The 12,294-nt window shown below is 26.2% G+C and overlaps 1 protein-coding gene across 2 annotated transcripts in view; it reads left to right on the top strand.

Moving 5' to 3' along the window:
- Positions 1-12,294, top strand: part of LOC111640289 (neuroligin-4, X-linked-like) — a 227,224-nt gene that overhangs the window by 205,589 nt on the left and 9,341 nt on the right. For both annotated transcript variants that reach the window (XM_023386307.1, XM_023386299.1), the window contains 3 exons: positions 5,559-6,348; positions 8,362-8,477; positions 10,571-11,067. In XM_023386307.1, the coding sequence (XP_023242075.1) occupies positions 5,559-6,348; positions 8,362-8,477; positions 10,571-11,067 (1,403 nt within the window). The remainder of the gene's footprint in view (positions 1-5,558; positions 6,349-8,361; positions 8,478-10,570; positions 11,068-12,294) is intronic.

Here is a 12,294-nt window from a genome sequence, read left to right as displayed (position 1 = left end):
ATTTATTCAAAATAAAAATAATTATGATAAACACAGATGAGGCTATTGTTAATTATTAATGAAACATTATTAAATAATTGTTATTTGGCAATTTTTTCCAATATTAATTAAGCATATGTAATTATTATTAAGTATCTATAACGAGGTAATAAGTTTTAAACTCATTTTGTTATTTGAAATAAATCAAATCATTAAATTAGCATTATTTTGTGGAAGAATTATAATATATCTAATGCTATTAGCCATTATTAATGAAGGAAATATATATATATATATATATATATGGTGTAAATTATTGATAAAATTAGGAATAGCATTGTATTGTCTAAATAGATTTGCAACTTAAGATATTGATCCGCTTTCTATACTTCGCTAATTAAATATTATTGCCAAAGGATACTCTAATTATTAATTTGAGTTGATTTGATCATATTTAAATTAAGTAGTTAGTAGCGCTTGGCATTATTAATACAGAATAAATTTTATTTTTATCTCGTAATTTAACATTTATAAAAATAATATTTTTTTTTTAAATAAAAATTCTAAGTTTGTAAAATCAATAATTATGTGAGAAAATTGATTCTTATGATGTTATTTTTTTATATTTTTAGTAACTAGTATGTTATCTTTAGCGTAAGCTTTAATTAAAGCATTATTAAAAGTTAAACTTTCTGAATTGTTGTTTTACACTAGTTACTTGAAAGTAAACACAGTTTAACGTATATATTAAATGATAATTTTTCTTAAAATATAATAATTATACTTTAACTTGTATATTCTTCTTTATTTTTAGATTATTTTAACGAATATTTATTTTTTATTTCGAATTAACGTTATTAATAAATTAAAATCTCTTCGTAAATTCATAAAACTTAAAAATTAATGTTATCCCGAATGCTGCTATAATTTTTAAATATAATTTATTTAATAATAGAAAAAATAATAATAGTAATTGAAAAATAATCAATGTCATGTATATAAAAGAGTAATTTGAGCCCATACTTAAGTGCAATGACCTTAAGCAATGATTCTCAAACTCTGTTCAGAAAAATTGCCCCTAGTGTTCCACGAAAAAAAAATTCTTTTAAAGTTTTTATTGCGAATTTATTCCAACGTAGTACAACATATTACTTTATTCTAGACAATTCCATATTTATTATTTTATTCAATACGATAAAGTTTATTAGCTTATTGCTTTATTATTTCGTGAGAATAGTAAACATGGAATTGCCAATCGATTTTTGAATGTATTGATGCTAATGCTCGTATAATAAAAAGTATATGAATGTTGTTCGACTACCTCAGAAAGGTTTAGAACCGCTATCCTTAAGAACGAAACAAAATTTAATGAGCATGGAATATAAGCGTAGTTTTCCCAATATCTGAATAACATTGACTCTAAGTAATATAGAAGTTAAATATGAAAGTTCGAAAAATTCTAAAATGATATGAAATTTAATTCAAATTTATGTTAATAGGAAAATCTCATAGAAATTTACGGAAAAATTATTTATTAGATATTCTAGATTCCATTATTTTATGATCTTTATCATATGTAAATATAAGAAAGATTCTTTCTTTTACAGATTTGGCTATGTATCTAACAATTTCCAATATAGTTCAGTAATTATATTAGTAAACAAATCTTTCGATAAAATACTTTTTTAAACTTTATTATCATATTTTTCTTAATAAGTTTAATTGGAGTTGTGATTGAATAACAAGAACAGAATGTAAAAAGTATGTTATTAGATCAGATAATACGAAAAAAATGTCATCATTTCTCAGCTTTTATTATTGAAATATTTACGAATCAAAGCTATTTACATGGGTTAAAGTTACTTTTTTATGATTTGATACGATAATTAATTTCATTATAATCTCGAAAAAATATTTTAGGATATTAAAACAATAAATTTTAATTTCACAATCTGCGTAAACTTATATGATCCTTTATTAAAAAGTTTACTGATTAGAAAGGATGTATAACGAGTACAACGTACAAAGAAAGTCAGGGTTCGTTTTTGTCTAATAAATCTTTTTCTACCCTGGGGTCCAACAGGAGAAAGAACAGACTTCGTATTTAGTGTGAATGGAATCCTTGCTCTTCTGATAGAGACATGATATGCTGTCATTATGTCAAGTAAGAGTTAAAGGTTATTGCTCAGAACAGCTTGGAGGTAGTCATTAAGATTTGATTTTTCATTCCTTTCAATTCGGCAAATAGCTATCAACTCATCTTGCGTTTGAATTTAAGAGATTGCGAAAAGTACAACACTGAGATAACATATATTTTGATAACTACCTTTGATTATGAAGTTAACCTGTAATTAAAGAATATATCAAAACTGGACATTTTCGATAATTTTTAAAATTGCAAACATATATTATTTAATTGTTACTTTGTATGTGAAAGCGGTTCCAAGAAGTTCATTTGTCCAGATCAATCCTGACTAAATAACTTATTATGTTCTTCTACGTGCTGGGTCATGCTCGACGAAGCTTAAATTTTGGCAATTTTACAAAAAAAAAAAATTCTTTCAGTAAAATATATTATTATTCTGTTATTCTAAAACATATTATTTTATTAATAATATAAAAGTTTGTTGCTTTATCTCATCTTTGCCATCCGATCTTACCCGAAATCCATTGAATCTTAGTATTTTTCTATATACAAGAAGAGGCAAATGCATTCAACAGTGAAGGGACTTAAAATTTGATAGCTGTCCTACCTTTTTTGACGTTCTCAGAGGGATTACTTTAAGCACTATGTTTTACTTATCGATTATGTATATGGATTATCTATGCTAACGTCATTTATTCCACATGACATATATTTTATACAGCATTATGTTTCATTAATTTTCTATGTAATTTTATCCTGTTGCTCTTTTCCAATCATATTCAGTATAGATTATAATGTAAAATATAAATATATAGTATATAAACTAAACGATCATTTAAAAAATTTAAAGAGTTTGATTATTTATTTTTAATATATAAATAACCGATCTTTTAATTTTATTTTAGACACTATTAAGTTCCATTTTCGGATCTTTAACATGTTTAAGAATGATATTGCGTATTAAAATAATTAGAAAAGAAGAACTTTTTTAGATGGATTGGCAGAGATTATTTCTTTGGATACAGTAATTATAGAAGTCAATATTTAATTAATTTTATTTGAAGATGACTCTAATAATTAGGAAAATAAACAACTTAGGAAAGTAAGCTATTATATTTAATACTTAATGGAATAGAATGAGATGCGATACGTAATAGAAATAGACGTGAGCGATGGCCTTGATACTTAATGAAAGTAGGAAAGGTAACGATGATACTGATAGTGATGGAAATACTGACAAGGTAAAAATTACTCCAATATTTAATGAAAGCAAAATAAAAATAATCTTCCGTGACAAACTTAATTTTAATTTTCTCATATTAATAAATAATTTTGCTTTTGATAAAATATTTTAAGATAATTACGAATACTATATTATGCAATTACGTATTTATTAATGAAGTTATTAAGTATTATAGACTTTATAATTTCATATATATATATACGTGTAAAGTTTTACTTAGTATTAAATAAAATTGTGATGTAAAACATTTTATAAACAAAGCTATTAAATTTATAACATAAATAAGCTATTAAGAAATAAAAAAAGATAAATTTTAATTGTTCTTTTCATCATTATATAAGTTACAATAATCTATTTTGTCTATTAAATTGTTAAATAAAAATTCTAATAAACCTTATAACATAAATGAAAATATCAGTGTATAGCATTTTCAACTCTGTTTAATAGCTATCAAGTCAATAAATATGTTTATAAAAATTGATTTATTATTATTTCTTTCCATTAATTTGAATTTTTAAATTAAATTGGATATACGTTAATAAAAAATAAAGCATATTATTAAATTTATAATTATTAACTTTTTTGCATATACTTAAATTTTAGTACCAATTTAAAAAAAAGAAACATTGAAAAAATATAAATGTTTTAAATAAAAATCTGTTGAAGTTATTTTAAGCATTATATCTATGTAAAAAGTTGCTTATTATTAGCATTTTTTAACGCCATTATGTAAAATATAAAATTTTTTATAGTTTAATATTAAAATTGGAAGATATAAAAAATAATTTAAAAATTTTTATATGGTTACAATTGTTACTTTGTTCAATATGTGAAAATATTTGTAATATATTCTGACGTTTACTCTGAAAAGAAGAGATTATTTTGTCTATTAAATTTTTTTTCAAATTATAAATTTTAGGATGTATTTTAATACATTAACACCTCTTAAATGACGTTAAGAGGCGAACCAGGGAGGAAAATGATGGAATTAGCTACGTACTAGAATGTAATCCGAAACCTGGTGGTGGAAGACATGCGATTTCACGCTTTCTTCCGACAATCAGTTCAGTTATTTAATAAACTATTATAGTTAAATCAACATCCCATTACATTAATTTCGATATTTAGGTCTATTCGTTTGTAACTCATTTAGTTTTACCGACACTAACAAAAGTTATATATGCAAATAAGATATATACATATAGATTTTTGATTATAAAAAACGGTTACAATTATAATTTCCAACAAATTATTGGTTGTTATCTTATAATAAACATCTTTTACGGGAAAAGAGAAACTGTATTCAAAACACCATCGTTAACTTTATTTTAAGACAATTTTAACCCTCTATCGGAATGATGCTAGGATTAACATTAATGTAATAAAGCGTAGACATTATTCGTGACCTAACGAGATGGTAGGTAATTATGAGGCTATGTGAGAAATTCTCTGACGTAGTAGCGTGCAAAGACTTCTAATATACTCATAACAGTCAGGATAGAGTAAAGTGAATAACTGCTAACAATTTACACGACATTCGGCTTGTGTATCTAGACAATAATGTGATGTTACTATACGAAATGTGAACTCGATAACAATATAAATGCCAAGAAGGATTATAGAGTAGCAAAGAGCGTCATATCCAATAATGGATACTTAAATCCTATATAATAAAATAAAGCTTGATAAGTTATATGCAGATAATTATTACAGAAATTTCACTATATTTCAATCGCAATTATTGAATTAACTGCTATTGATCTTTATGTAAAATTTATATTAAAGTCCATTTGTCTAAATGAATTATTGGTTATCGAATTACTTTTTCTAAGAATTTTTAGTTGTTAAAATTACAATAAAAATTGTTTACGCATTCTGCTTATGTTTTGTTTTATTTCCACGAATAAATTTATTCACTTTCCTATTAAATTTTAATTGCTAAAATTAAATTTTTGATCTGAAAGACAAGAATTTTATGATTTTTTAAATAAAAATGTCATAATTTTAAACTTTGATTATTTAAAAATATTGAAATATACAATGTTTTTTAATATGTTATCTTATGTATTAATGTATTATTATCTTAGCACAGTTTAAATAAATAAGACATTGAGAAATAAATTATGCTTTTTTAAAACTTTTAAACACTTGAATACTTTCTAACTTGGCAATTTCTGCTAATAATTTCAGGTTTATTTCATCGAGCAATTCTGCAAAGTGGATCTGCCCTGAGTCCATGGTCAATTGCTCATGACGCCCACACTTACACTCGTCACTTGGCTAGAATACTTGGTTGTCCAACGGAAGAAAGTTTACCTTTAGTAGAATGCATGCGACAGAGACCAGTAACCGATATCATGCGGGTACAATTGATGGTACCTGAACATCTGACTGCCTTTGGACCCACAATTGATGGGATCATGGTGGTAGATGATCCGGCCACAGCTATTGAAGACTACGGTGAATTGTACGGTCATTACGACTTACTGTTTGGTGTTACAAGAATCGAGTCTTATTTTCACTTTTCCGCTCACGAAGATAAATTTGGCATTGAACTCGATCGAAGGGATCGTCTATTACGGACTTTAGTAAGAAATCTCTTTACTTATCATCTCCAAGAGATATTCTTGACTATTGTCAACGAATATACCGACTGGACTAGACCCGAGCAACATCCGATCAATGTGTTGGATGGTACAGTCGATGCACTTGGAGATGCTTTGATCACTGCACCTCTTTTCAGAACTGGAAATTATCATTCTACAGTTCACGCCAAAACTTTTGCTTATGTATTTTCTTACCAGACTGAGATTGGTGATTATAATCAGAGATTAGGTTGTATACACGGTGAGGATTTATCCTACGTTTTTGGTGCACCTCTTCTTGGTTCTCTTTTTCATTTTTCACATAATTATAGTAAAGCGGAAGTTGCGTTATCCGAAGCAGTTATGACGTATTGGGTCAATTTTGCTAGATATGGGTAAGTTTATTTTATTTTATTATTTATTTTATTAATCCGGTCTTGCAATAGATTTTACANATTATTAAATTTATATTTTGTATTATTATTATTATTATAATTATAAAATTCTAATATGTATAATAAAGAAAAATGTTTTAAATTTTATTCAAACATTTTTATTAAATAACTTTATTCAATTGTTTTCGATATTAGATGATAATATTAAAAATACGGTTTAAAATTATTTTACTAAAGAATTTATTAAAAACTATACTCATGATAAATTTTAATATTTCTAATGAATTCGTCAGGTTTATTAAACTCTTATCCAGAATAAAATATTTGTTTTCTTTCCTAACAATTTCACATGAAATATTCTTATGTAAAATTAAGCATTCAACATAATATATTCGACTGGCTTCACAGTACATTTCAAATAAATTCCTAAATTTTATTAAATCTTTTATAATTAAGATTATTATCGTTAAAATGCCTAATTAGTATAAAATGATAATTATTTTATATTAATTTTTCAAAGTTATTAAAAATTTATTGTGAGATATTTAATGAAAAATAATGCCTTGAGAAAGTTTACGAAGGATGAAACAATTATCCCTTTGAGATGTATTTTTTTACTATTATTTTATGCTTTAAAGAACAATAAATAGATTAATTATTTTAAAAAAAGTATGTTAAATTAATTTAATTTTTGAATAAAATTTTAAAGTTATAATGGTATAATTAATTATTATACTGATTACATCAATACATCATAAAAGAAAAATGATCAAAAATATTAATTTTATTGCTATGAGAATAAATTGAATAATTTGAAAAGACTTTTATAATAATATCGAAAATTTCTATTATTTAACACAAACGAAGATTTGTTTCAATGATTACCAGAAAATAAAGCTTTAATTCTCTTTATCTGTCTCTCACATGTCGTTACCGTGACGTTCCTTTCTGTCCAGTCAATACATTCAGTAATGAAGCATCGATTCACAATTTACCTTCTCTTCCAATACAACGGAATTTTTCTCAACATTTTCGATACTTCTGTGAAAAGATGGATAGCATATTGAAAGAAATCTATTGAAAAATAATTCATCACAGATTTTGTAATGGTCCCGATGGATAATTAATTTTGTAAATTGATCGGTATATATTATTCTTTATGTAATATGAATGGTTATATCAGTGAAGATAAATATTCATTGTTTTATTATGGCTTTAAAAATTTACTGTGATATATTAAACTATCAATAGTTAATGCTATACGTTTCAATAAGATACAAATTTGCTGCTGTAATTTAAAAAAAAAAAATATCCTGTAACGATCTTTTTAGCTTCTTAGAGGTTTATTTTATTACTATTGTTATATTATCAATGTTAATTGTAAATTTATATTATAAAAGGCGAGCTCTAGAATATATCAAAATATATGAAATTTTTTCCTATATGATAATATAATAAATTACATTTTACTCACGTGTGACATTTCTTTTTATGATGACAATAATCATATATACTATATAATTTATTCTTTGAATTGCTGTGAAGATTTACTAGTTACCAGATAAGATACAAACATGGTTTATCTAACAATACCTGTATAATATTAAGATATAGAGTAATAATATAACATATAATTTACAATAATAATAGCAAACAAGCCTTAACTTAAGCAAACTGCTTTCAGCAACTTGCTATTTGGATCAGAGTTAAACTTATAATAATCTTAATAAGAAATTAAAGATGGTAATGTAATTTGATAGTTCTTATAATTGTAGCTTTGATTATGTGATATATTATTGATTAATACGAGTTATGACAATATATATACATATATATAAAAATTTCGTCCATAAAATATTTAGGCTATAACATGACATGAGAGCAACTAAAAGATAAAGTAGGGTATAAGTTGTCAAATTCGAATTACATTAGACACAATACAAAATACGTGTATCATCTTTACTTGTTGATCAGAAAATAAAACGTAAACAATNAATTTAAATTTTATGATAGAGATCCCAATATACTTCCAACTGAGCCTGACAGTTCTCCAGAAAAAACGAGAGGAAGATTTGACAGATTAGTTTGGCCACCCTACGAAAAAATACACCAGCGATATCTTATGATCGGTATGAACGATTTTTTAAATAAAATAAAATTACATAATTTGTAATTAATAAAAATTATTTTAGTTTTGAGAGTGAGCTGAATAATTTAGTGTATCTTTTTTTTTGTATCTTTTTCAATATTTCTCAATTATATTATAATAAAATTAAATATTTACTGCAAAACTTTCATTACAATACGTCTTAACAATATATCATACAGTAATTCATTTATTTAAATTTTTGTCTTTTTTCAAATGCAATTTTAAACAAATCTTTTTTCAGTTTTTAGATTACTTCTCTAAGTTCAAAGAAACTTTTGAAAAAGTTACATCGAGTAATATCGTTATATATATATAAAAACTTAACACAAATAGTCATAATTGTATGAAAGATGAACACATCAAAATAAAAAAATTTTCTTTAGGAAGACATGAAAAAAATAAGAAAGTTAAGAAAATTTCCGACTTCCACCAGGTGGTAAATCGAAAGAAGATTAACATGTGATATGTCAAGATGAGGACCGGACTAAAAAATATGAAGCAAAAACATAACAGAAAAAAATACACATAAGGATAAAGTAGAATAGAGTTAGCTGCCATCGCGATAAGGACGTATCGACAAGGTAGCTGAGTTTTGTCAAGATAAATGCATTTTTTTTTTATTTTATTTTTTGCTCTCTAGACTTCGATAGTACTTTTTGAGACGAATACCAGGAACCCAGATTACGGTTTCTCTCTTCAGTTTTATGACTCGTGTTGTTTGCTTCCTTTTGTTGTCTACCCAGAGGCACTTAAGGTAATTCCTTCCAACACCTGGCATCGGAGAAATCTCTCTTTAAAACAAACTTTTCCTTTTATAGGTTTTCTACTTTATACGAACTTTACGGTAAATGCCCTGCGTGTTTACTAGTAAGTAATGAGGTAGTAAAACTGATCAAAGTTTTTTTTTATGCTATTTCCAACACGCAATAATCGATGTTGCATTGAAAAATTACGTTACTTCTATATAATACGTACTCGTCGATAGGTTTATTACTTTAAAAAAAATTTGTTATAACCGTATACTGACCATACGTGAATTATATAAATTACCTTAACTCTTCCATCTTGTTTAAAATTAACAATGGGTTGTAAAAGGAAACTGCGAAGTTAAAAATGGTTGTAGAAGATAAAGATACATTCTTTATACGCCACATTAAGCTTTTGACGTACAATACTACGTTTGTCCGGTTGTTTTGATCATACTTTCTGCATAACTGTTTTGTATGTGAATCCAGTCGTTTAAGATGTGATTGAAAGTATAAACTGACAAAAACGTGGACGTTTTAAGAGGGAAGTTGTGGTATGCCATCTCAAGAAGCCGTCAGAAAGTTGGCACGCAGCCTTACAAAAAGGAATACAGTTATATAATCTTCGAATGGCGAAGAAAATGAAAACAAACGATCGGAGAGGAAAGTTAGGGCTGTACTTGCTACTATAGCCTTATCACGTGATTTTGATACAAATATCTTTCAGTCTAACAGATGTTGATGTCTCAAATTTCAACCCACGACCGTCACTTGGCAGAAAGGAAGTTCGATATGTTTCTTTCGTTTTTCGATGTCATTTTTTTTCCAAAAAATTTAGAAAGATTTTACGCGTTAAGCATCTGTCACACTGAAATTGTTCCTTTCGATTTTTTCCAATTCTAATATCTTGCAAACAAGAAACTTTACAAATGGTTTATCTGATTTGTCTGCTTTTTATCAATCATTTTTATCGGAATTTGTAAATTTGTAACCATTTAACACGTTTTATTTTTAGCAAAGAGAATTTTCTATTTAAAATATACAATACATAAGATGTAATTAACGTGGATAATATTTCTGTTGATTTTATATTAATTAATAAATTTACGTAAATAGAGTTATTCATAAAATTTAAATTTTATGATAGAGATCCCAATATACTTCCAACTGAGCCTGACAGTTCTCCAGAAAAAACGAGAGGAAGATTTGACAGATTAGTTTGGCCACCCTACGAAAAAATACACCAGCGATATCTTATGATCGGTATGAACGATTTTTTAAATAAAATAAAATTACATAATTTGTAATTAATAAAAATTATTTTCAGCTATGAAGCCCAAAGTAAAAGATCACTATCATGCACACCGGCTTTCTTTTTGGTTACATCTTATTCCAAAACTTCATCGAGCTGGGGATTCAAGTGTTGCTCCTCAGCATCATTTGTTAGAAGACCATGACAATCCGAGAACTTATGATGGAGTAGTAAGACAGCTGTCTCTCACTATTCCTTCTATGTCAACAATAGTGCCGATAAACACTCCTCTACCGGAGACGAGTAGCACTGTTCAAATATCTAGATATACGGAACCAACATGGACTACAGAAAGAGCTACAACCTTCCCTACCGGCTATAACACTTTATCTAGTGTAACCACGGCTAGTGTGTCTACAATTGTTCAGCATAACACGTACTCCACAGCATTGAGTGTGACGATAGCCGTGGGCTGTTCACTTCTCATTCTGAACGTTCTCATCTTTGCCGGGGTGTATTACCAGAGGGATAAAAATAGAGTAGACACCAAACTACACCACAGGGACAGCAAGGTAAGTAAACAAGTATGTTTTCCTTTGATCATCTTCGGAAGTATAATTTCTTATTAGCACAATATGGTCATGTAGGGAGTTGTAGAAAATGTATATAAATCCCAAAATGGCTTTGATTGAAAGGTTAAGATTTACTTTTTCTGTCTCTAGTTTTTGCTAACTGTTGTTTTTAATTTCGATTCAAGATAATATATATATATTATGAATGAATTATTTAATGCTTATCAATATTATTTAAAATTTAAATTGCGTTTTAAATATTTTTCCTAACAGATTATTTAGAATAAGTGTACTTCAATAAAAGTTAATAAGTTATATATTTATAAGTCAAGAAAAATATTTATTTTATAAGTTCGGAGGAGTTTGTTATCCTTCTCCATCCTACTTTTTAGCGTTTTGGTTTTCATAATTTTCTAGATTTTTTTTCCTATTTTAAATTTCTTTTTCTATTTTCAATCTCATCTTTCGTTTACAGATTTTCCACTTGAATTTCATGTTTCTTCTTATTGGCTGTTTTTTTTTTTCTTATTCTATTAAATGCTCGAGTATCATCACTATTTCTAACGAAATTTCTGTTACAAAAATAATACGTTTAAATTTTAAATATTATTATTAATTTTCTTAAAATATATGCTAATTTTGCTAAATATCTATAAATCTTCTTCTCTAATAATAAATATTCTTGCATTAAATTTCCAATATTATCCAACATATTTTAAGATTCTTGTAATCATCTATCTTACTCCAATACTGTTAATTCCATTATGCAAAGTTAGGAATTCTGTAATATATCATCCATTCATTTATAAGGCAGCACGGTAGTGATTTTCTAACATTCTAGAGGATTATTAGAGAGAAACACAAACTTAGAATTTGATGTTAACGTTTTATTTCTTCATACAAGGGAAATTCAAAGCTATCTCATTTTCTGTTTCTGTTTTTCATCAGTCATACAATATTTGCCTTAAGCAAAATCGTTAAGTAAGAGTAAAGTAAAAAAAAAAGGAAAAAAATTGTGTTGATGCTTTCGTCTGCATTTTCTTGGAATTTTTTGATAAGAAAAACAAAATTGTTTAAAGAAAACAATAAGATGCAATATTTGATAGTCCCATATTTTTCCTAAAGGCAAAAAAAAAAAGCTTTACTTATTCGTAAAGAAAATAGATTAAAATCGATAGCATAGTAAAGTTTTAATATTAAAATTTTAATATATATAAAATGTTTTAA

This window comes from Centruroides sculpturatus, unplaced genomic scaffold, assembly GCF_000671375.1.
Source record: "Centruroides sculpturatus isolate CEXI.00-Female unplaced genomic scaffold, Cexi_2.0 scaffold177, whole genome shotgun sequence".
Taxonomy (NCBI): domain Eukaryota; kingdom Metazoa; phylum Arthropoda; class Arachnida; order Scorpiones; family Buthidae; genus Centruroides; species Centruroides sculpturatus.
This window is presented reverse-complemented; position numbering and strand designations above follow the sequence as displayed.